At 41.3% G+C, this 25,000-nt stretch overlaps 2 protein-coding genes and 1 long non-coding RNA gene across 21 annotated transcripts in view; 1 reads left to right on the top strand and 2 right to left on the bottom strand.

The window, feature by feature from the left end:
• The window catches only part of LOC310717453 (sickle tail protein homolog), a 44,645-nt gene extending 37,231 nt beyond the window's left edge, over positions 1 to 7,414 (top strand). For 5 of the 17 annotated variants that reach the window (XM_083525463.1, XM_083525470.1, XM_083525455.1 and 2 more), the window contains 8 exons: positions 77 to 395; positions 492 to 672; positions 1,057 to 1,295; positions 1,848 to 1,997; positions 2,851 to 2,970; positions 3,698 to 3,757; positions 3,845 to 5,413; positions 5,817 to 7,414. In XM_083525463.1, coding sequence (XP_083381589.1) covers positions 77 to 395; positions 492 to 672; positions 1,057 to 1,295; positions 1,848 to 1,997; positions 2,851 to 2,970; positions 3,698 to 3,757; positions 3,845 to 5,413; positions 5,817 to 5,954 — 2,776 coding nt within the window. In that variant the 3' untranslated portion in view covers positions 5,955 to 7,414. Of the gene's footprint in view, positions 1 to 76; positions 396 to 491; positions 673 to 1,056; positions 1,296 to 1,844; positions 1,998 to 2,850; positions 2,971 to 3,688; positions 3,758 to 3,844; positions 5,414 to 5,816 lie in introns of all 17 variants that reach the window. The other 12 variants (XM_083525464.1, XM_083525468.1, XM_083525469.1 and 9 more) reach the window with 4 other exon arrangements.
• The window catches only part of LOC310717839, a 70,221-nt gene that overhangs the window by 6,662 nt on the left and 38,559 nt on the right, over positions 1 to 25,000 (bottom strand). The gene's annotated exons all lie outside the window — the stretch shown is intronic.
• The window catches only part of paxip1 (PAX interacting (with transcription-activation domain) protein 1), a 14,718-nt gene continuing 1,311 nt past the window's right edge, over positions 11,594 to 25,000 (bottom strand). The window contains exons 2-21 of one of the 3 annotated variants that reach the window (XM_083525601.1): positions 24,706 to 24,840; positions 24,477 to 24,520; positions 24,168 to 24,231; positions 23,858 to 23,968; positions 22,296 to 22,829; positions 21,224 to 22,136; positions 20,513 to 20,607; positions 20,320 to 20,412; positions 20,043 to 20,180; positions 19,834 to 19,955; positions 19,427 to 19,611; positions 19,186 to 19,229; positions 17,533 to 17,600; positions 16,908 to 17,010; positions 16,516 to 16,684; positions 16,137 to 16,237; positions 15,457 to 15,591; positions 15,236 to 15,311; positions 14,459 to 14,518; positions 11,594 to 14,289 (exon numbers count right to left, since the gene is read on the bottom strand). In XM_083525601.1, coding sequence (XP_083381727.1) covers positions 14,273 to 14,289; positions 14,459 to 14,518; positions 15,236 to 15,311; positions 15,457 to 15,591; positions 16,137 to 16,237; positions 16,516 to 16,684; positions 16,908 to 17,010; positions 17,533 to 17,600; positions 19,186 to 19,229; positions 19,427 to 19,611; positions 19,834 to 19,955; positions 20,043 to 20,180; positions 20,320 to 20,412; positions 20,513 to 20,607; positions 21,224 to 22,136; positions 22,296 to 22,829; positions 23,858 to 23,968; positions 24,168 to 24,231; positions 24,477 to 24,520; positions 24,706 to 24,840 — 3,207 coding nt within the window. In that variant the 3' untranslated portion in view covers positions 11,594 to 14,272. Of the gene's footprint in view, positions 14,290 to 14,396; positions 14,519 to 15,235; positions 15,312 to 15,456; positions 15,592 to 16,136; positions 16,238 to 16,515; positions 16,685 to 16,907; positions 17,011 to 17,532; positions 17,601 to 19,185; positions 19,230 to 19,426; positions 19,612 to 19,833; positions 19,956 to 20,042; positions 20,181 to 20,319; positions 20,413 to 20,512; positions 20,608 to 21,223; positions 22,137 to 22,295; positions 22,830 to 23,857; positions 23,969 to 24,167; positions 24,232 to 24,476; positions 24,521 to 24,705; positions 24,841 to 25,000 lie in introns of those variants that run through there. The other 2 variants (XM_083525602.1, XM_083525600.1) reach the window with 2 other exon arrangements.

The raw sequence follows: 25,000 nt of genomic DNA, 5'->3' as shown, positions 1-25,000 counted from the left end.
TGTGTGTGTGTGTGTGTGTGTGTGTGTGTGTGTGTGTGTGTGTGTGTGTGTGTGTGTGTGTGTGCATGTTGAGCAGAAGTGCTACGGAAGGCACAATCCGCAATGACCCAATCTCCATGAAGCCTGAGTCACCCGATTCCCCTGAACTGACCCAGGACTTAACCACGTCTCAGCAGCATTTATCCTCAAACCCCGCCCACTTTACTATCGCCTCTTCTTCTAACCCCGCCCACTGTGAGCTCATCTCCTCCTCTCCCATCATGGTACAAAGAGCCTGCAGCTTGGCCCTGATCCCCGGTCACGTTCGAGACGCTCCGAACGAGGTCACTGTGAACCCCAGCGTCCACGGGGAGGTGAGGGACACCCCGAACAGAGAACCTGCAGAAAGAGATGAGGTGAGGAACTGCAGTTTTCTTCTCATTCTTACTTTGTGTGTGTTGATGCTTTTTTGTCCTTTTTTCCTTACATGTATGACCCGTGTGTCCTTGCAGGGGGTGGACAGGAGACAGGCCGAGGCAAAAGCAGACATGGAGCTCATTTTGCAGCAGGCTCAAGCCAACCTAATGAAGAACATACCTGAGCTGGAGCTGACCAATCAGGAGAAGAGCAGAGCCTCGGCTACTGCTTCTACCTGGCTTGAGGAAGTGGACACTCCACATTCTCCACGTCCAGGTCTGTCTTAACTTGTGAAATTCAGAGGAACATCTTTATAAATAAGTCTGTCTCAATAAAAGAAGCGTGTCCAGAGGGGGAGAAATAATTGGGCCTGGTTGAGTCTCGCAACCAATGAGAAATTAAAAGGGGGCGGGGCTTAATTATGGGGATTATGTTAGAGTTGGTCTCGTGAATTATTTTCTATAGAAATAAACTAAAATACACTTGATTATATAGAAGGCTGCTTTAAATCTACATTGGGATTGTGATCATGTTTCTAAATGCATTTAACGTCTCTTGTGACTTTAAATTAATCTTCACGTGTCACTGAGACATTAGAATCCCTCACACTTTCCATGAACGCTTTGTTTTTTATGTTTGCTTTTTTGTTCGTACCCACAGAGGCCACCGCTCCAGCCGAACCAGTAGCAGATAAACCGGTCCAGACCGGCTCAGAGTGTGTTCATAAAACTCCTATAGAGAAGCCTCCCAAAGCCGGCGTGGACCGAGTCCCCATTCAGGATGCAGAAAGCAAATCTCCACCTCCTGCTCCGCCCCGCAGGTTCTCAGGGACGGGGCTGACGACCGGACGCTCCGGGGAGGTCATCTACACCTCTCACAAGGATCCTGCCCCTCCTCAGGTGTGTGATGGTTAGAGTGAGTGAGAGTGAGAGAGAGAAAGTGTGAGAACGAGCTTCCCCACATTCCCAGACACATTTCTCATTCTTATCAGAGCGTGAATATTGTTTAGGTTGTCTCTCGGGCACAAATCTGTCCTGGGCATTTAGGTTTTTTCCGAGCGTTTCACAAACAGTAAACTGATTTCCAAAAATACTGTACATTATACACCCACATGGGCTCAAACCACATCCTGAGTTTAAAACATAACCGTGACGAAGAAAACACTGTGCTGAAGTGTTCCAGTGATCTGTTAGTTATAGTGCTCGTAAATACTAAACACTGATTGGTCAGAAGGTGTGGATTAGTTTCCTGTTTCAGAAGATCTAACAATAGAGCAGTTAGTAATTATATTTGTTTCTATAGTAAGAGCACAGAGGCTCTATAAGTAAGAGACGCTCCACATAAACACGTTTAAAAAGATTACCCTCATTGTTGCATAAACATTTGCACATTCCAAACTGAAACTTTCAACACAGCGATTTTCCCAACAGTCAAGTTTGTTTAATCAGCAGGAGCCCGAGGAGGTAGACATCGCTCTCCAATCCAAACCGCAGCGAGTTCGTCCTGAGTTAAAACCCAAACCACGAACACTTCCTCCAATCAACGCACGTGAGCAGGAGGAGGAGGAAAGCGATGAAGATAAGATCATAGCAGAACTGCAGGTGAGTAGTTGTAATATTTTACAGTCAGGTAAACCCTCTCCACCCCACCCAATCGTGTAAACCCTCTCCACCCCACCCAGTCAGGTAAACCCTCTTCACCCCACCCAATTGGGTAAACCCTCTCCACCCCACCCAGGCAGGTAAACCCTCTTCACCCCACCCAATTGGGTAAACCCTCTCCACCCCACCCAGGCAGGTAAACCCTCTTCACCCCACCCAATTGGGTAAACCCTCTCCACCCCACCCAGTCGGGTAAACCCTCTCCGCCCCACCCAATCATGTGAACCCTCTCCACCCCACCCAGTCAGGTAAACCCTCCTCATCTCACTAAATTTTTTTTTTTGTCAGTGCAAAAAAAATCCCATTTATCCAGTCAGGTAAACCCTTTCCATCGCACCGTAAACCCTCTCCACCCCACCGAATCAGGTAAACCCTCTTTACTGCACACAGGCTGGTAAACGCTCGGCCTGAGAAGTTACGAAGTCAGCATTGGCAAAGTGTAAAAATAACACCTTGTCCAACGCACGTAACGGGGTGGAGGTGTTTTGTAACAAACACAGGTTTAGATGTGAGTCACACCCATGCTGACACCAGCACTCTCCCTTTAGGCATTATCTTACACTGTTAAACTCTGAAGTGTTCCAGAAATTTGTGTTTACTGACCTCTAGTGGTCAACTGAGTTTTTTTTACATTCAATCTGATATTGTACCTTGACCAGTCAAAAAAAAAAAAATGCATGATGGCCATCAACTTCTGAATGGATGTGTCTGTTATATGATATGCAATTAAATACAAAAATTGAAGCCCTTAAAGGTCTAATAGTGTGTAACGTTGACACACACTCCACTCCAGGTGTTTGAGAAGTGCCTGGTTAAAGACTTAGAGCCCAGATATGTTGTTGACCTGACCACCCACGTGCACCCTGACCGAGAGCTGGATCCGGCCTTCTCGCTCTCCTCGTACGACCCCAAGGTAACAGGTTTAGACTAGCGCCACCTAGCTGTAACGCTGATGCACAGTATCAACGCTTCTCAACATCGCATCACTCTTTTTAACCAACATGACTAACATTTAGCTTTAACCCTGCTTGTAGTGCGAGAGACACATCGATATGCTGAAGAATCTGTAACTGCAAAAACACTCACACTCGTGCCTCTGCTGCTCACTGGACCAAGGAATGATTTAATTACTCATTTCCTTCTAAATCCCCACTCGGGTATTTGCCGTGTTGTACTTCGTGTGATAATGAAGTCCGGAATTTATCAGGTTTCCACCACAGGAGCCGAGAAGCTCTGTAAAGAGTTTTTTGAAGCATTATTTGGATGGTTCATGCCTAACCCTAACCTAGATTGTCACACACTAAATTTGAGGAATGTTGGAGATATTGTGTATAATATTAAATAGGAATCTCATCTAGATCTCTGATCTCTCAGGTCTTCCTGGATTAATAACATACATTTCTTTCCCACTAGGATCTTCTGCATGAGCCAATGAATAACTGAGAAAAACATAAACTCATTAATGTCTCCCATTATCTCCTCTCCAGACTCCTTTCAGGCTGCTTGCATGATTTCTTCCAAAAGTTTATGGATAAAGCTCATTTTTTTTATTACATGACTGCATCATGTTGTAGCTTTTAAAATCTGTTGGTGAAAATAAGATCTTGCATGTTTCATTCTGTCTTTAAAAAAAATGTCAGAACACAGCTGTTCATGGCGAAGAGGGAAAACATTCTTCTCATGCTTCACCTGGATCTGGGGTAAACAATTTAACGCCATTTTGTCCTTCATTTTTCTAAACTGTCTGCAAGCCAAGTTGCATTCAAATTCTGCTTGTTTATTATCAGGTCATATATTACATCACTGGCACGGCAAAAAAAACCAGCGGCAATCCACTGGCAGGACCTGAAGCACAAAACGAGCCCCAGGAAGAAGTCGTTTCCTCGTCTAAGGTGGCGCATCCGAATTCTGCTGATTTTACCCAACAGCCGAACGTACTAACGCCATCTGACTTGACTTTAGATTCCCCTAAATCAATAGAAGAAAGCACGAAAGTGTCAAGTGACACTCAGAAAATCTATGCAAGTCTTCCTGAATTTCAGAAGAACAACAGCATCGATGAAGCAATGATTCCAAAAGAGTTGTCCGAGAGCATGACCAGTAAACCAGAGAATCCAGTGTTAGTTACTCCTGAAAAACTATCCAACAATGGATCGGAGGTACAGGTGGCTAAATCACTGGTACGACCAGAAACGTTGATGTTATCAGAAGAGCCCATGAATCAAGAAGACAAACAGCAGGTGGTTTTGAGATCGTCTAGGGGTCGGCCTGGGTACAGTGAGGAGACCAGCTTGAGTCCTGACCTTCCTCCTGATGAGGGTCCTCCTCCATCTGACAACATTGCCTTCATGATCACCAAAACCAGAGTGCAGGCTCTGTCCACCGGGGAATACCAGCAGCTTGTAAGCTCCAAGGAACAAGACGTCGAAACCGTTAAAGTGGGAACAGATGAGACCATGTCCACCACGGAGAACAGCGAGTTCAGCAAGAAACCGGTCATCATCGTCTTCGATGAGCCCATGGATATCAGACAGGCCTATAAACGTCTCTCGACCATCTTCGAGTGCGAGGAGGAACTGGACAGGACGCTCTCAAAGGAGCGCATCATCGAAGATCCTGAAGAGAATAATGAAGAAGTGATGGACAAGGATCAGGTTGACAATCAGAATGAGTCTGGTGGCAGCACCAGTGGTAATCATCTCCAAGTGCCAAATCGACAGCAGAAACTCAATGACTTCTCTTCTATGGAGTCACAAGATGCTGCCCAATTCGACGTCCCCACTGATGCCAAGCAAGAAGCCAAAAAGAAGTTTAAGTTTAAGTTCCCTAAGAAACAGCTGGCTGCTATTGGCCAGGCCCTTCGTACTGGTACAAAAACAGGGAAAAAAACATTGCAGGTGGTGGTTTATGAAGATGAGGAGGAACCAGATGGTACAGTAAAGGAAGCAAGAGAAGCCAAGAGGTTTGAGATTAAATCCAGTATAGACTCCGTCAGTCCTGATGTTTCAGCCAACGAGCCATCAGAATCCCAGGCCAGCAATCAGCAAACTTCTGTAGGAAGGACTAATGAGATCTGTCAAACTGCATACAAGACCTTAGACAGCCTGGAGGAGACCATTAAACAGTTAGAAACCACGATCACAAACATGGACCCTGGACTGCCCCCTGACACCATCAGAAAAGATCCGAAAGGCAAAAGAGTCGTGGAGAACCAAAAGGCGCAGACCGAAAGCAGTCAATCGAAGAAACCGGCTCCTCTAGGGCCAAAGCCTGAGAAGCCTCCTCAGAGGAAGAAGCCCAAAGTCCAATGTGTTCCTCGACCTTCTTCCTCACTTTGCACCGGCAGCACCAAACAGGTCTCGCCATTCAGCTCCTCTCGCCTGCCTCTCGGCGCTTTGAGTTTACCTCCGAGGTTCCGCCGTTCTAACCACTGACTTTAATTCAGTGTGAATGTGTGTGTAGGTGCCTGTGGGGTCACTTCACTGCGGGAAACCCTTTTTCTTTAGTCCTGTGTTTGATTTGTTTTATGATTTGATGGGTTGCTGTTCTTGTCTTTACCACATGGCTTTTTGACCTGGTGATGGTATTCCCTTATCCAACTGATTTCCCTTGATCTTGAATATGACCGATCACGTGATTGTGCATGATCACATCAGCATGCTGGCTGTACTTTCTGGGTTTCTGAAATCCTATAAATCAACTGCTCTTTCACTCTCCTTCAGCTTATTCCTGATTTATTTCCTTTGCATTTTTTTCCAGAACTCCAGCGGTTCCTCTTCAACAAACCGAGTCGCCTCGCCAAGATCACGGCAACAAGCAGGAAGCATGGAAAAACCTCCAAAACCACCGAAGCTTCAGGATTCGCAGAGCCAGTTCCGACAGGTGGTTCTGTTGTAGAGTTACCTGGATGCGGGACGTTCACGTGCAGGGGCTGAAGATGCAGAATCTCGTCAGCCTCGTTTTGTCTCCAGACATTAAAATGTTTGGTGGTTTCTGAACTACTCATCAGAATGTTGATGGTTCAAAAACCAAGATGATGGATCTTTGAGAAGAAGTTGCTTTGAAAAAGCCAAAAATAAATAAATAATTCAGTGGTTATGAACAGAGGGAGGATTAATCACAGCACTGAAAGGGTTAAAGCGCTTGCTGTCTACTCCTGTAATGTGCCAAAGTTTCTTTTGCAGTTATTATCATTTCCAGAAGAACTTGCATATTTACCCAAGCATTTTTGCTGCAGTGTTACAACTTGGTATTTATATTCATTGTACACAATTAGACTTTAGTTAAACGACACGCAAAAGTTTTTTTGTTTCTGTAGGAGCAGCTTTAAAAACGATAGAAACCATTTAACCTGCTTCGCCTCGACATCTGCGACTTTATACTTCAGGGGCTCAAGGTGAAGGTTCTTGTCTAAAAAGTTCTGTTTACACCGACAGCAAGTTGCGTCTCGGTTCATATTAATGAGAGTTGATGATTTTCAGGAAGACGTGGCGGAGCAACTGTTGTTGACGTGGACCAGGTGAATGACCTAATAAAGTTTATGCAAATGAGCAGAGATGCGATCGAGGGATAATTCAGTCTTTGCCCCGGAGCTGAAACCTTCTCATTGTTCTTATTTGGTTTTCAATATGGGAAAACTGGTTCAGTTCTGGAATTATTTTGTGCACTAAAGCTGCGATTTAAGGAACTCTTTACTAGCTCTCGTATTGGTGCTTCTGGCGTAGGTTTTCCGTTTGAGGGTTTGGATTAGATTACTTCAGATTAGTTTAATTTAGATTAGATTATTGGAGAGTTGTGTTTATTTTAGAGGTGTGAGAATTACATGGTTGGAATGTAACCTACGTGTACAGATGATTTTTTTTTTTTTGAAAATGAGAAATCATCCTTATCTTCATCAGAGAAAACAGAGAACGAACTCAACAGTGTGTCATTAGTGTTTTTATGTTTGGGTTTCAAAACACTGCCAGATTTAACCAACATTATTCTTTTGAACTATTTCACTTAAAAAAAACAAAGTTATTGAGACTCACGTTGTGTTTGTAGAGAAAAGAGTGTGATGTTTGAATATCATATCATTGAAATACCCTGAGTAGTTTATAGTTCATCTTTTAGTGTGTTAAACATCATACACAAAATCTGATGTGTTGAATAATATCAGAAACATGTTTTCACTTACCTGGTCAAAGTTCTCTGCTATGCATGTTCTAGGTATTTTCATTATAAACAGTCTAATTTTTTGCACAAAGCTCCAGCTGTAAATATGTTCTTGGGTTTTGTAAAACACGTTCAGATGCTTTGCGGAGGAACGAAACGCTCGTATAGAAAAGGTGTCTATGCAATAAAGTGTCTGTCGCTTAGCACTGCTCTTTGTGTTCATTTCACAAGCTTGTTTAAACAGATACAGCACACTGAATAAATTCCTCAGAGGAACATGCACAAGGACGCTGCTGCCCAGAAGGATTCACAAACTCCAGGAGAAAAGCTGATGCAAAAAAAAGTGCAGGGAAGAAGACAAAACAAAAAATATATTTTTAACAACCAAACATAGCTCAAGAGCTGGAAAGTCAAGGTTTTTGAATGAAAGACAGTGAAAAAGCATGATTTTTTTATACTAATTTCAAGCAATCTACCAATGTTTTTCCTTTTACAGCCATGACTTAAACATTTATAAGTTCATTTTGCACCAAAAACACTGCCAGAAACAATTCAGCAATACTGTACTATTCTAACAATACTAGAAAAATACATTACAACCCCACACTAAATTAGGTTTTTTTTTTCTTTTGCTTTGGAACTGTATATAAATGTAGGCTTTTCCAGCCACGTGTCTCCTCCCCAGACTGTTAGCATAAAGTTAAAGGCACACAATTGTATTCGGACGATTCTGGATGTGGTGGAATAAAATGTTCCCTTCACTTAAACAAGGAGACCCAAACCTGTTCCAGCATGACAACGTCCCTATGCACCAAGCCAGCTCCATCAAGATCTGCTTTTGATGGGTTGGATTGGAAGACCTCCTGCTAGAACCCTCCAACCAGACTGTACCCCAGGGGCCTTCTCGTGCAACGCCTTTGTAACTGAATGGATCTGCACAAATCTCCAGAAAATCTAGTGATCTAGTAATCTTGACAACAAATGGGGAATTAATGTGGAATGGGATGTTCAAAAATAATTACATACCAATCTTAGATTTCTACAAAGGTATACCCAGATACCGTTATGAATAGTGTGTGAGTCCCACACTGTTCGCTAGAGGGCAGCACTCTCTCACTAATCTAACAAAAACGCCGGTCAGACACAATGAGCATGCGTCAATAAGGGAAAGAAACATTTCATATTTTAACATGAAAAAAACTAAATACATTAGACATGATTAAACTTTACTTTTTCCCATTTAAGTTCATTTCTGATGTTTAGAAATATCTACATGTGATGTAAAACATTAGCAGCTTTGTTGAACTGAAGAGGAGGAATTTAATGAAGTACAAATACTTCTTTACTGTATTCAAGTAGATTTTTCTGGTATCAGTTTTTTACTTCACTATTTATTTTTCACTTTGACCCATTTTATTTTTTTACATAAATATTTGTACTTTTCGACTTCACATTCTGAAACCAGGCTCTTGCCTTTAGTTTTAATATATTTGGTGACATCATCAATATTTTATCTTCTCACTACGCCCTTTTTCAGCACATCAACCAGTTTCCTGTCATTGTGCAGCTTTTTTAATCTCCCACTGGTGGATCATTTCCTCCCTCACACCACAGAAGTAGACTAGTTTCTGAAGCTCACAGTGAGCAGTCAGAAGGCAGTAAGAAGTCTGGGGTTAACGTGGATGAGACAGAGGGAGTCAGTGATGAGAACATGACTGAGAACAAAGACATTCCTGATCATCATCATCATCATCATCATCATCATCTTTTTCTCTGCTTGTGTTCTATATCTTCAGCCTGGATGCATTCATTAGGTAACAAAATGTAAAATTCGTTTTGTATTAATTTATTAATTAGGGCTGTTAAAATGATTATTGATTATAAATTTTTTTTAACGGTAAACATTTTATTAACGTGCAATTAACCGAAAATTTGTTTTAATCAGTAAACATTAGTTTTACTGTTGCACCAAGTCTCAAATCAGCACGAAAATCCGCCATGATGCACACAAATACCCCTCTGGGGTCGACAAACACGCCGACGCGTTTCTTCTCATAACGTTAAAACAAACAAATTATTTTGACTTCTTTTTATATTGTACAGAAAAGAGCAACACATCACCCATGTAAATGGTCTACTTTTATTTGTATACACTCGTAATAACAAAACGCTGTGCGTTTGTAAAATAAAGTAAACAGACAGGGGGCGCTCTCTGCCGGTCATGTCTATTCACAGACACACAAGTAAAAGAACCTGCATCTAATTGAATATTTATCTCACAGACATAATACATACATGAATAGAAAACTTTAAATGTCTGTCAAATGTTCTCTGATTCTGTAATCCGTATGAAAGTTAGAAGAGGTACTGTTTCTCCGGTAGCCCCTCATTAACCGTCCGTGTGGAAACATAGCAAAAATATCCATTTGGTGTCCTGATGATTTATGTAATTTAAAACACCATAAATTCTTTACACTAATTACAAGAATATTTTGTCTTCATGCTCTATGTTGAGTTTGGTTTCACTACTAATAATAATATTGTTATTGTTGAGATGGTTCTCACACTGGACAACCTCTACAAGAACTAAGTTTCTTTGGGCATGATAAAAAAATAAAAAAACACATTTGTACAAGATTTCCTGAATTCTGATTGGTCCATATCAAGGTTATATATGATAAGGTTTTTATGCAAGGAACTGTTTACTTAAGTTCTATGGAAGGAGTCTCGTGTGTCAGCCCTAAAGCTGTAGTTTTACCTTTTTGGACATGTTCAGAACATCTGTCCTTCTGATCCAGTTCAGTTCTTTAAAGTTGGTGCTTCACTGACTGACACTTCTACACAAAGTGTTTCCTTTTATGTTTACAACCTCATCCAGAGCAACTATAATGATCTTATTTATACACCTGCAACTTGGTGGTGCTGAGATTTAAACTCACAACCTTTTCCATCAGGTGGTATTGTATGAGGAAGTCTGGTGTGCCAGAAAAGTATGTGAGGGTGGTGCAGGACATGTATGAGGACAGTGTGACAGCAGTGCGGTGTGCAGTAGGAACGACACACTGGTGGAGTTTGGACTGCATTAAGGATCGGCTCTGAGCCCTTTCCTGTTTGCAGTGGTGATGGACAGGTTGGAGGACGAGGCCAGACAGGACTCTTCATGGACTATGATGTTTGTGGATGATATTGTGATTTGTGGTGAAAGTAGTGAGCAGGTGGAGAAGAGCCTGGAGAGGTGGAGGTACATGCTGGAGAGAAGGGGAATGAAAGTCAGTAGGAGTAAGACAGAGTACATGTGTGTGAATGAGAGAGGGGGCAGTGGAGGGGTGCGGTTGCAGGGAGAAGAGGTGGAGAAGGTGGAGCAGTTCAGGTACCTGAGGTCAACAGTGCAAAGTAATGGAGAGTGTGTTAGAGAAGTGAAGAAAAGAGTGCAGGCAGGGTGGAGTGGGTGGAGAAGAGAGATAGCAGGAGTGATTTGTGATAGAAGAGTATCTGTGAGGGTGAAAGGGAAAGTTTATAGGACTGTGGTGAAACCTGAGATGTTGTATGGTTTAGAGACAGTGGCATTAAGTAAAAGACAGGAGGTGGAGCTGGAGGTAGCAGAGCTGAAGATGTTGAGGTTTTCATTGGAAGTGATGACAATGGACAGGATTAGAAACTTGTTTGTTGACGTTTTGGAGACATGAGGGAGGTGTGATGGAGATGGTTTGGACATGTGCAGAGGAGGGACATGGGGTATATCGGTAGGAGAATGCTGAGGATGGAGCCACCAGGAAGGAGGAAAAAAGGAAGACCAAGGAGGAGGTTTATGGATGTGGTGAGGAAAGACATGCAGGTAGTTGGTTTGAAAGAGACAGATGTAGAGGACAGGGGGGTATGGAGACGGATGATCCACTGTGGCGACCCATAATGGGAGAAGCCGAAAGAAGAAGAACCACCTTTCCCTTCAGAAATCCGGCATCTTAACCACTGAGCTCCCACTTCCCTCCTGCTGGTACCGTTAAAATCGCAGATATCTCTCAGAGCTCTACTTTTTCACGACCGTCACAGCAGAAATCTCGCAGAGTTCTCGATATTCACCGCTTCACTCATTGTAACTAACAACTTCGAGACAGTGTATTGAGATATCAGAAGAGAACGGCAGCGCCTGTCTTTCCATCTGGATCTTAAACAAAAGTCTTCAAAAATGGGTTTTCGGGGGGTAAAAAAAAAAAAAAAAAAAAAAGAGGCGTTTTGTAATGGTGCTCATGCCCCTCAGCGCTAACTTCATTTCAGCAGACACAAAAGCAATTATCATGTGATTGATGTAAAAAGTCATATACCTTTGTTAATGTATGTGGACAGAGAAATTCCTTCGAGACAAATGATTGGCACGTCTATTAATTTAGAGGATTTATTTCTCTTCTCCTGGGCCGGGCGTGACTTTTCTTTCTTTTTGACAAGCTCGATTTAGTTTTACATAAATCATTAAACTGCTCATATGTATGTACTTCATTATAAAAGGGCTGAGGATACAGTGTGCAGTCATTAATCCTGAACGCACAGAAAGTCGTAGAGAACGTCTAGCGACTGGAAAGTGCAGCGTTTTAAATCTCAGCTGATTATTAATTACGTACATTTATTTACCCTGATTATTGAGCACTGTTCTTATCAAACAGGACGAATAAAAGACGTGTCTCCGCTCCTACGTGCTCTGTCTCATCTCCCTGAAATTAGTAATTAGCTCACTTCTTAATGAAAGTTAATTAGCTCATATGCAAATGTAAATCTGTGATTCCCAGAGCATTGTTCTGCCCAATTAGCATGTAATTTGTGTATTATAACACACTTACCACTAAGACAAGGCCAAACGCGGCGTCGCTGCCGAGAGGACTGTAATTAAAGCGCACATCCTTTTCAGCGTTTAAGGTTAATTACGGCGTCTCCTGATGTTTTATTGCAGCCGAGCGTCAACAGACACAAATCTTCCAGGACATCCAACAAACCAACAAGGAACTTAGAGTTTAATCAAAGATCTGCACCGTTCATTTGCATTTTTAATTGCAATTAAAAATGTGCGGTGTGTCAATTAAGGGAAATAATTCGGTAAGAGTCGAGCCGCAGACAAATTCTTTGCAGCGTTGTTTAATTCTCCTTACGTCACAGAAAAAAAGCATACGTACCGAGTTGTATGATTTTTAAACAATTTGGTATATACATTTTTAAGATATAGTTTCTATAGAAACAGAGAAAAATAATAAAACCCTGAGCAATTGTTAAGTTTTCTGTTGTCTTCTAACCTGTTCAGGGTGCATTTAATGACTAATAATTAGCTAAGATGATTAGCGCAGTGGTATAAGAGGAATAAAGCACCTGGAGACATGTTATAGGAAAATAACCAGCTATAATAATTATTGAATTTTCTGAACAAATATACTACAGTAAAAGTCAGATTACATTTTTTTGCACTTACACGTGCATTTTCATTGCTATGTTGTGCATCACAGGACAGAAGTGGCAGCGCTGATACCAGATAACAGACAAAACTGATTTCGTCTGCAGCATCTGTGTTTCTGTCTTCGTGTTCAACCTGCAACTGTTTCGAAGCTTCGCCATAAAATTGGAACAATTATCTGCTAACGAAAACAGCACAAACGATTCAGATGATTTTATATTATGGTTTACACTATTAATGTCTTATAATTGAACGTATTGGACGACCGTAACATAGCGTGTAACATTTTATTACACGCTAAATTTTCCTCCTTTTTTTGGGGTCATTGCAAAAAATATCGCGTCTTAAATTTTCTACAGAATATTTATAGCATATTTTAATACACAATAAAACCCACACACGTTTTCCTTTTATAATAGTAATTTGTTATATTTTATTCATATCTATATATTCTTTTTTGTAAAATGTATTTGATAATACAGGGATAAACTGTGCTGATTCAGAGGAAGAAAATTATGATTGCGAATATAATAAATAATCAGCGGTAAACAATAAAGTTTTTAATATAAATCTTGTGTTTCAAAGTGATCATTCTTTTGCTTTATATTATTATTGTTACAAAAACATTCCAGGAACGACCTTTATCTAATATTTTAGAGGACATGATCCGAACAGCGAATCGACAAACCCTGTCCCTGTAGCTTTAATATGACATGACCTTGGCTGTGTGCATTTTAATTTCTCCATCTTTAGAAGGGCACTAGCAGGGGTTCTTTCCCCCCTACAGCCCAGCGCGGGGGCACAGGGATTGCCCCGGGCAAAACAGCTCACAGTGCACAATTCCCTTCCACCGGTAAGTACCCGTAACACTTCATTAACAATTAATTGAATTCCGTCTATCAGGAATAAAGGTTTAAAGAGAGGTCTACCCCCATACACACACACACACACACACACACACACACAGGACCTACATTACTGTACGAGATGATCAGATCGCCAGTGAGTGAACTCGGCCTGAACTGACAGACTGGTCCTGAAATCAGATATACACATTATAAACAATTACTATTATAAACAATTCCTAAGTAGGCTTCCTAAGTAGCCTTCCTAAGTTTAGACTAGTCCTTCTCAGATAAAGAATGCCAAAGAAGAATTTTTTTTTTTTTTAATGGTAGGAAATTCTGATTGGGCCACGAGGAAATTCTTTCTTGATTTTCTTCGTTTGAACCTATAAAAGCTTTTTTTATTTATTTTTTATACAAAGTTTTAATTAAAAATAAACAAGTACACAGAATAAAAACAATATTGCCATGTAATCAAAAGTACAAATTACAAAGTAGAATACAGGTCACAGTAATAAGACTTTTATTCCAAAAAGGGAAAACAATCCAGGAAAAATGTGGCATAATTTAAAACAGTCATTAAAAAATAACAGCGATTTATTTATTAATTTTTTTCACCAGTAATTTTTTTAATAAAAAAAAAAAAAGGTTCAACCAGGTACAAAAAAAAGAACTGAAAGTATTGTCTTTCTTTTATACATATATATAAATATAAAAGAAAACTTCAGCATCGACCATTCAAGAGAGTGTTTAGTGTTCTCTTCCAGAGGACGTCCTCCTGATCACGTGAATTTATACGTGAGAATGTTAAAGACATAACTGCTACTGAAAACTGTGATGATACGGTATGAGAGAGAGAGAGAGAGAGAGAGAGAGAGAGAGAGAGGAGAGCGTCAGGTTAAACAGACAGATGAAGCAGGATTAAAGGAGGAGAGCTGTGGGGTTTACTGCCTGGTAAAAAGGATATGATTGATAATCCAGCGTCTGCGTCAGTACTCCTGTGAGGATGAACTCAGCGTTGTGCACCTCTAATAATCCAGTAAGAAGAAGAGGAAAAGAACAGCACACAAAATAATGAGCTTCAAGGTGTGGGTGTGACAATAAACAGCATTAAAATCTAAATATAGAAATTGGAAATGTTTCCATTAAAAGCTGCTGCTTCTACAGCAATTCATCAATCTATTGATTTGAATGATGGATTGATTGATAGATTGTCAAAGTCATACAATCACTCAAACCATCAATCCATCAAACAGTCTAATATACCAACAATTCATCAAAACAATCAACTGGTCCATCAATCAGTCCATTCAACTAATCAACCATCTCATCAATCCACATATAATACATTTACTAAATCCATCAATCCACTCACCCAATCAATCCATCAAACCATTAACTCATTCATTTTCCTATTAGTTGTTCAATCCATATCTTTACTGTTATAATATTTAAGCATAAATTGTAATGTGATGATTGTTTCTCACAAGGTTTTCTCAATTATGAATCTCTTTTTAAGGTCAATAAATAGTAAAAGATGACTGCATCATTTAAGTTCTTTTATCCGGTTACGAGCCACGAAAAAGCTGTAAAGTATTCGAGCATGTACGTTTATATAATCCTGCAAGACACTATAGAAAATTAATCAACACCTTCTGGCCAATCAGAATCCTGGAAACAACAGCACTGTGAGATGAACCCGAATAACAGAAACTGTAAAGTGGCTGTATTTGTCTTTTCCTTACCGATGTTCTTCAGAAAATATTCACGGCACAGATGCAGATCGTTGTCGCATGAAATGAGGATGATTTCCGGAAGGTTCTGTTTCAGAAAAGAGCAAAAATGAACACACTTGACACAAAAATGAGCAACACATCCTATGAAGATCTGCTAAACGTAACCTTCATGCAACTGCTTTCATAAAGAAGCGTTAAAGGTGTGAGAAGAAAAAGAGGGGAGGAAGTACCTTGTTTTGCTTGTGCTCCATGATTTTACGGAACGACGGCTGTCTGGACAGCAGCTTCCCCCCGGCGCTCTCGACGATGGCTCTCATGGTGCTGAGGCTCGGACAGATTCCCGGTGTAATGTAGAAGAATTTACCCTGAGGAGACAGAACGGACATCTTTAATACACGTACATCTCAGTCAGGAAAAAGTCCTCTGTGACAACCAATTACACCACATCGGTGCTGGAGGACAACACAGGCTGAGAGAGAGAGAGAGCAAGCAAGCAAGTGAGCGGATGAGAGGACAGAGGAAGGAATATGGTATATGGTTCAACAGACAGTAAGTGAAAAAGAGAGGCAACAGGAAAAAGAAGACAAAAGTAAGGGAGTACATTTTTTTTTTTAATGATGAACAGACAACAGAGAAAAGAAAAAGAAAATGAGACGTGAGGAACGGTTATGAGAAGGCTAGGATAGAATGCGTGAAGACGAAGAGAAAAGGATAAATGGGCAAAAATGTACAAGGGAGGAGAAGAAGGACAAAAAAGAAAAAGCAAGGAGAAAAAAAATGAAGACAAAGGAGAAGAGAAAAAGCAGAAAAATAAATGTAAAAGTGTAATATGGTGATGTTAGATAATGGTGGTGGCGATGCAGATGTTGGACAGTGGTGATGATGGACAATGATGGTGATAAATATCAACCTTGAACAGTGGAGCAGCATGAGCTTTTTTCAGTGACTCCTCCAAACTGAAACAGAAGAGCACCTCAGCCTCTGCATCCCGCAGAATGTAACTCTTTTCATCTACAGACACACACACACACACCCACACAATATTATAAAAACACACACTATTACAGAACACACACTATTACAGAACACACTATTATAGAGCTCTTGTCTGGGGATTTTATATGAAGGCTTAATCCACATAATAGCAGAAAGTGACTAACAAAATTAAATCTGATCCTAAGGCTGATCATTTAAAAAAACCTGGTAAAAACTGGAAAAAATGTTCTGTATCTGTATAAACCATTTCCTGTTCCTGAAAACCAGAAAAATGCTTCTCCTCTCGGACTCACCCACAAACTTCTGGCATTTCCAGCTCTCCTGCAGCCACTCGGGAGTGACGATGTGCTTAACGACAGAGATGGCCGTCAGGAACTTGACCGTGCGCGTCACTTTGCTGGCCACCAGATGAGTGCACTTCTGCGCGCTCTCTGCCACTTCACCACCGAGCTCATAAAGTCTCTGAAACGGACAGAGGACGAGTGTGAGAGGCTGCGAGTCATCACCAACGCTCGAGTGTCATCTCGGAGCAGATATTGATTTCTCTCGCCTCTCAAGCTGCAGTGAAGTCTTAACAGGTTTTGAAGAATCAAATCAGTAAAAAGTGCACTATAACGTCCGGTACTCGGGAGATCACAAGCCAATAACGAGATGTATGACAAAAAAACAATGACTATTTATTTACCTTTATATACTGCTGGGCCTGCTGAGGTTCAAAACCAGTAAAGAAAACGTACGGGGTTGACTCCGGGGGAAGCTTTTTAGACGGTGTGGGCAGCTCCTCTATTCTACAGAGAGAAATAATAATCACATGAGTTACTCCACGAGCACGACTTCATACTATAGCCCATATTTACATTTACAGCAGCTGGCAGACGCCCTTATACAGAGCGACTTACAACTGAGCACGGGAGGGTTAAGGGCCATGCTCAGGGGCCCTGCAGTGGCAGCTTGGTGGTGGTGGGATTTGAACTTGTGACCTTCTGATTCAAAGTCCAATTCCTTACTCACTGAGCTACAACCTCCAGGTATTTGTTTGCTTGTATGTTGACAAACAAAAATAAGACTCAAAATTTTCACTACACAAATTCTCAATACATTTTCCACTCTAAACCACAAAAATTAACAGGGCAGTGAGCTGCCATTGTTACTGCCCCTAACTGGCCCACACTTATCCATGTCTAGTGAACGTTCCGATTCAACTGATATACTTGTTAAAACGGGGTAAATAAGCAGTTAATCCATGACTAATCACCAACACACACACAGAGATAAACTCAGATAAACACACAAGTGCACTCCAAACTCACTTGGGCTTCTTGGCAGGTGGCTGCGAGGAACCCTCTGCCTGTTTCTGTTTCTGCTGCAGACGGAGACTCTGAACACAGACAAGACACTCAGATACAACACACACCAGTGCCGGAAAAGTCCATCATCGTTATTAACAGCATCACAGGAGAGAGAAAGCTTGCTTGGCTTTACAGAATCCGCACTGTTTTTCCTACTCATTAAATCAACAATGTTGTAGGATTAGTTTTAGTCAAAATATCTAGAATTCTCAAATATTCAGAACATCAGATTTCCTCACGTGTGCAAATGAAAATTAATAATACCACTTGTTTGTGACAGCAGAGAGTGCATATGGAATACAAACCCACCCACAATTAACTTTATATGGTAGCAAGATTGTGATACAACAACTGTGAAAATTAAAATATTTGTATTTAAGTTTTACACAAAAAAAAATCTAGCTCTGAAAAGAAGTTACAATTTCTTATTAAAAAACCCATTAAAAGTCAAAACAATATCATTTGCAATATTTAAAAAAGAAGTACCGTTGTATAACAAATATATCATAATCATAAAAATGATAAATAAGACTTTTGGTATCTTAGGAATTTTTTAAGTAAATTTTGAAAAGCTGTTCTGTATTTCACTCCATCAGACAAAATTTAACACCGTTTGAAGAGAACCCGTGTTAGTTACTTTTGCAACATCAGTGAAAAGTGTTTTGGTTTTGAGACACATTTTCCTTTTGTTTCTATGCAACTAACTCAGTAAAAGGCAGAAACACACAGGAATTGGACAGTGAATGAGTAGATAAAAGTTCTGTGGAGTCCAAACATAACATTTGTGTCTCTAGCAGAAGAACTTGTGTGAGATGAAGAGCAGGAGAGAAGATATGATGTAATCAGACTCCCTCACCCCCACACTCACACATGGAGGTGGAAGTTTAATGGTTTGGGGTTGTTTTGGAGCAGTGAAGGTTCCTGAAAGTAAAATAAATCCTGATCCAACATGGCTCCCATTCTGTACTTCATCACCATGCAGTTCCGTCTGGACTGCGGCTCATTGGAAGTGACTTCACCGTACAACAAGACGATGAGCCGAAGCGCACGTCTGAGTTCTGTACGTGTTATTTAGAGAGCAGACAGACGTCTGGAGCGATAGCTTTCATGGAACCACCTGCCCAGTCACTGCACCTAAATCCTACTGAACTGCTCTGAGATAAACTGGATCACATGAAAGAAATCTCCATCTAGTGAAGAACAACTTCTGTGAGTTTTACAAGAGGCACAGCAACGTTTCTCTGCTGAATGTTTGGAGAAACGAAGTGTCCTGAGGATTTTTCAATGGAAATAAAAGCGGAACATCTGGACATTTATAGATTTGTTTGGTCAAAGTAAATCTGTTATATTACAGAGTCCGTTGCATATAAAGAAGTGTCTCTCAAAAATGATAAAAGACTAGACGTTTGCACACTTTTGACAGACGCTATATATCAACGCCATATAACCGGTTATGAAAATGTTATCTAACGTACAAATCCCCCTGGAGCCAGATTAGACCCAGCACAGCACATCTGGGTTTTCTAATTAATAATAACTTCTGTCCTTCACTAGGCATATAAACAAGTCTCAAACGTCCAATAAAAAAAAGTTTTTTTTAAACAGTCCTCTTACCACTAAGGCTTCTGGTGAGACTTTTACAGGATTTCTCCAAGCAGCTAAAGAGGGGAAAAAAATATTCAGACAATCCATCAACTAAACAAGGCATGCAAAAAAAAAAAAAAAAACACAGGAGATGAAGATCGAAACTCATTCACGACAATATAATAACCAGGTATCTATAAGATCAGGTTTAACGCATTAAAACTCCTAAATAGACAACAAAAAAAATTGCGTTTAATGAACAGATTCTTACCCAGCAGGTTCTGAACAAGGTGTGTGTTAGGAGCGAGAGGTTCAGCCAAGTTGAACTGAGTGTATCGGCTGTGCTGGATCTGCCGTAAAGCCTCGAAATTTCCCACCAGGATGTCACACAGCCACTGAGCGTTTACACACGGGGTTCTCCATTCCTTCGCCTTCTCGTACTTTAGCCCACTTGGCCTAGAAACCACACCCACACCCACACCCAGATTAGCTTTAGAGGCACCACAGAGACCATTCACACTGCCATCAACGTTCTGTGTGATCTACAACATTGTAGATGTGATTCGAGACACAACTCTAACTGGATGTGGAAATTGTCCAAATGTCTACACTAGTGAAAAAAAGCTGAGGAACCCCTGACTGAAACCAGAGTGAAGAAGTGGATTATTAAAGGCTTACTCTTTGCAGATGAGAACAGTGTTGCTGCGACACAGGTATCCCGTGTAGCGAGCTCCAGCTAAGTAGGCCATGAGCTTCAGGTCCTCTCGGTCGCTGTCCACAAAACCAGTGACTGAAATAATCTATATATTAAAAAATATATATTTAAATAAATATTATATACATCATGCTGAAAGAGAGCAGAAGCAGCGTGCTGGTGTTGTTCGTACATGCTGAGAACAGGGTTTGGCTCCTGGAGGAAAACTGAAGGGCAGATGGAGTGTGCGATGAGGAGGAACCATCCTCTTCTTCTTCAGCACCGTGTTGAGCCAGTGAGCTGTAACGCAGCGCTTGCCTTCCCTCAAAGCCTGACAGAATGGAAAAATTTATTTATTTATTTATTTATTTATTTATTTTTTTTAAATGCCTTTATAGCTCAAACTGCTTCCACACATTAATTACATATTAACGTAGAACTTGTACAAACAGACAGCCAGGTGTGCTCACCTGCAGGTACATGCTGCTGACTTGACTTTCACACAGTAAGTGGGTGCAGCGATTCAAAGCCGAGTCCACCGAGCCACCGTATGCCTGAATAATCTGCAGGAAATAAAGAAAAATAAAATGTAGTCACCGGATAACAACTGAATTATTCAGTCAGAATGTTAATACTACAGGACAATATGATCCGCATTCTCACCCGCTTCCATGTGGCCAGGAGCTGTTTATCAGCCATCTGCTCCGGATAATCTGCAATGGCGAAGACGCAGCCGACCAGGAAGCCATCTTCAGGAACTGACCGGAAAAGTAGAATCAATTACTAAAACAATCAATCTATAAAAACAAAACTACATTTTGCTTACAAAACATTTTTAACAAAAACCAAACACTTACTACAGTGGTTAGTTTTTGTTTTCTGTAAATTGTATTAGTTATGTATAATAAGTTAATAATTAAAATGTTAAACATTTCATAGCTTTAAAAATTCATAATCAATTTCTGCCATTAATTGAATTATTTACAAATTATTTTGGATTTTTATTTTTTACACAAAATTCATCATTATTTATCACCACTTTTTTTCTTGCAATTTCAAGTTGTATTTGCCAATTGGGCAGCGTCACCCCTCTGTAGTGCCAGAACATTTTACACATTGAAAATAAAATAAGCTTCAATCAATAAAATCGCATGGTATCAAACTGAGCCTCTATTACGGTTCTCGATTAATTGACAGAATGATCAGTAGAATAGATAACTAGAATAGATCAGTAGAATTAATTACCAAAATAATCGACAGCTGCAGCCCAAAATAAAACCTTAATTTATCAAAGTGGATCTAATTATTTTCTTTTTGGGGCAAAACTGTGCAGACTTGATGATAGCGATTACATGACCTCACTGCTGTACTTACTCTCCTGTCCTGGTTCATGCCCCAGCAGTTGATGCGGCTGCACGAGCTGCAGCGGTGTCTGGGTCTGATGTTGCAAAGTCTGCGTATTTTGCATTTGTTGCTGCTGCTGCTGCTGTAACTGTTGCTGCTGATGCAGCTGATGCATGTGCTGTTGCTGCTGTTGCAGGAAATGCTGCTGCTGCTGCTGCAAATGTTGCTGGTGCAGCTGCTGCTGATTTTGCTGTTGTTGCTGCTGTTGTTGCAGCTGGAGCCTGTGTTGCTGCAGTAACTGCTGCTGTAATGCATGCTGCTGTTGCTGTAAGGGCGTTCGTAGAAACTGCTGTTGCTGCTGCGGCGGCGGCGGTCGGAGTTGCTGCTGCAGAAAGCCGTGCGGCTGAGGCTGCTGCGAGTACATCTGCTGGTGCATCTGCTGCGGGAGGAACTGATGTGGCTGCTGTGGCATTTGAGAAAAACTTGCCTGTTGCTGCTGTTGCTGCAGGTGATGTATTTGCATGGACTGTGGCTGCAGGTGCATTAATGGATGTTGTTGGAGCACCTGCTGCTGTGCGTGTTGCTGCTGCTGCTGCGTAGGGATCGGGTGTGCCTGCTGCTGCTGCTGCTGCTGCTGCTGTGTAGGGATCGGGTGTGCCTGCTGCTGCTGCTGCTGCTGCTGCTGTTGCTGCTGCTGCTGCTGCTGCTGCTGCTGCTGCTGCTGCTGTTGCTGCTGCTGCTGCTGCTGCTGCTGCTGCTGCTGCTGCTGCTGCTGTTGCAGCTGTTGCTGGTGCTGGAGTAACTGCTGCTGCACTTCTGGAGTAAGCTGTGTTGCTGTGTGCGCTGGAGGTTTCGTGGTATTGAAAAGAAGCTGACTGGGAATGCCAGGTTGGTTCTGATTCCCCTGCGCTGTCACACTTTTAGCAGTCAGACTCTGGAGAATCTTAAATAACAAGAACTCATTACTAAACATGACTCAACTTCCTCCAATCAGAATCCAACACCGCTGTGGTTTAATTGACAAATTATTTATAATAATATATATACACTTTTATAATTGCATAAAACATCACTGTACACAAACAAAATACATCTCTCTTACATGTGCAACGTTGGCCGACCGAGGCAGCTGCTGCTGCGGCTGCTGATCTCCGCTCTTGTTGATGTTTCGCAAAAGGCGTGGCCCAGAGTTCAACCCAGAAATCATCTCTGGACGCTCCGCCCCCTGGGCGTTACCTGACACAGGGGGAACGCTGTCACACAAGTTAATGAGCGCAGTGTCTTTGCTCGTTTGGAGGCGGTGCTTAGAAAGCGTCCAGTTGAGGTTGAGCTCCTCTTTATCCGATTCGTCCGAGTCGTCGAACATGACCTCGGCTTTGGGCGAGGGTGAGCGTGGGCGCCTGGAAGGCGACGCCCCTCGTGAGGAGGCGGGGCTGGAGCGCTTGCTGCCCTCAGAGCACGAACTACGTTCATTTTCATCCTCGCTGACCTCATCATCTTCCTCTTCCTCGTAGTAGGTGAGTCTCGGGTGGTAAAGCGGCTCGTCCTTCCTGCTCTTGGTTTTCACCGAGTCGGTGATCCACTCCGGGGTGACGATTTTAATCCCGCTGTGCCTCAGCGCACATTCATATTTCACCTAAGAACAAACCAAATCGTTTAAAATGCATCCTGATGTGCGTACGCCTATAATTCAACAAATCAAAAATACACACACGGTCATACAGACTATTTTTTAAGAGCCACTGGTTATGATTAGTAACAATTTTAAATGGGGAAAAAAAAAGCTGGTTAGATATTTCAATTTTTATACATTTTTATTATTCTTCATTTTCAACTTTTCTTTTTTTTTTTTTTTTAGAAAGCTCCACCCCAGGATCTGCACTGAGCCGAAAGACTAACAGGAGGAGTACATTTTTTCTAATGGAGTTTTAATTTACACCATTAATATCTCTCATTTTCTACATAATTTAAACAAATATAACATTTTGGAAAAAATAACCATTAATTACTGCATAAACACACACACACTTTTCATCTGCAAAAATTAATAACATTGTGGCTTTTACCTTTTTCTGCTCTATTAAAAACTACTTCTCCCCCACATGCACAACATGCAGTGAGAAAAAGATGTGCACCAAAAGTTCCAACCAGATTATTAGCCAATTAAAAATAAACGATGATCTTGTGTTTTCCTAAAAAGCAGTCTTAAAAACTGGTTACAATTTTATAATAAGATAAACGGACGCTGGGGTTTCTAGTGTGGAGTTTAAGGAAGAGGAGCGAGTAATTGTTTAGAGCAGGTATCAGGGTGAGGGCTATAAAACACACCCGTCCTCCAAACCGGCCCTAAAACCGCAGCAACACCAAACGCAGGCCAATAAACCAACCTTTACAACACGTAAAGCCTCCAAAGGCTACACACACACACACACACACACACAAGCGCACCATAATCACAGACGTCTGGCTGTTAAACGCAACCCAACGACAGCGTATAAACGCAGCTGAAACACACTGTCTTGCCATAAAAGAGAAAGAAGAACGAGACAAGGACACTGTGTTTAGCTTTCACGAGGACAAATCTACATGCACGTTTAGGACGCCCGTTATAAACTCCGAAGTGGAGAAAGGAAAAAGGGGGGGGGGGACCAGAATATTATTTACCCCCTTGGGTTCAGGAACCACCAGATGTGTACATTTTTTGTTGAAATTCAGCTGACACTCTCCTCCATAAAATGTAATAAAGGCCCACAGGGTGCTGAGATCCTCCTTCAGCTGCGTGTGAGAGAGAGAGAGAGAGAGAGGAGAGAGAGAGAGAGAGAGAGAGAGAGAGAGAGAGAGAGAGAGAGAGAGAGAGAGAGAGAGAGAGATGGATACACAAAACAAGCTGATGAGAAAAAAAAACCAAAAGGAAGAGAACCTGGGATACATTTTTGATGCGTGGAAAATAAATAAATAAAAACAAAAGACTTACGTGGGGTAAACATGCCCGAACTCCAGAGAACAACTGCCCCGACTCAGGAGAAAAACCTGTAACGCTGATTAACAGGTAGTCAAGGGGACAATAAACGACCTGCAAGCATGTTTTTTTTTGTTTTGTTTTTTTTTTAATCAAATATACGTGTTATTCGTGAGACTTCAAAAATACTGACACTGTAAACAGAAAGTGTCACAGTTACACACCTCACATTTTATACACTACAAATTCCTATTAAAATGTATGTTTGATCAAATTAACATCTAACATTCTATATATCTATTACAGACTTGTGCAGAAGGATACGGCAGAAGGTCTCCACATCTGACCGACAGAATCACCCACGAGGGCTGAGGAAAAAAAAAAGTTTGATACAACATCCCAGGAAAAAACTGTTAATATGAATAAAACACAACCTATCACATGGCTTTGTTGTGAAAGTAGATGTAGATTAGGTTTATGATGTACATTGAGTGGTGTGTTTTGCTAATCAACACCACGATTATTATTCCCGTATCACACACACGTGTTTTACCTTCACTACAGGTAAGAAGAAGACCTCGCGTGCCTCGCTGACCTCCGAGTTGTCCCCATCCTCTGTGATGATGTGCGTGGCGAGGGCGATGTAGGACACTTCCTTTCCCTTCCCTGACTTTAGCAGCTGCACCACCTGAAATCAAACCAACAGACGTGGCAAAGTTCAGCTGAATGATGCCTCTGCGTTAATCCTTGAAAGCTCTCAATAAACTTTCACCGTCACATTGCATGCTGAAGAGCCTCCATTTGATGGACCCAGAGCAATCAAACATCCTTTGAACCTTGCTTGAGGT

This window comes from Silurus aristotelis (assembly GCF_946808225.1).
Source record: "Silurus aristotelis genome assembly, chromosome: 22".
Taxonomy (NCBI): domain Eukaryota; kingdom Metazoa; phylum Chordata; class Actinopteri; order Siluriformes; family Siluridae; genus Silurus; species Silurus aristotelis.
The sequence above is the reverse complement of the archived record's forward strand: the minus strand, read 5'-3'. Positions and strand labels throughout refer to the sequence as shown.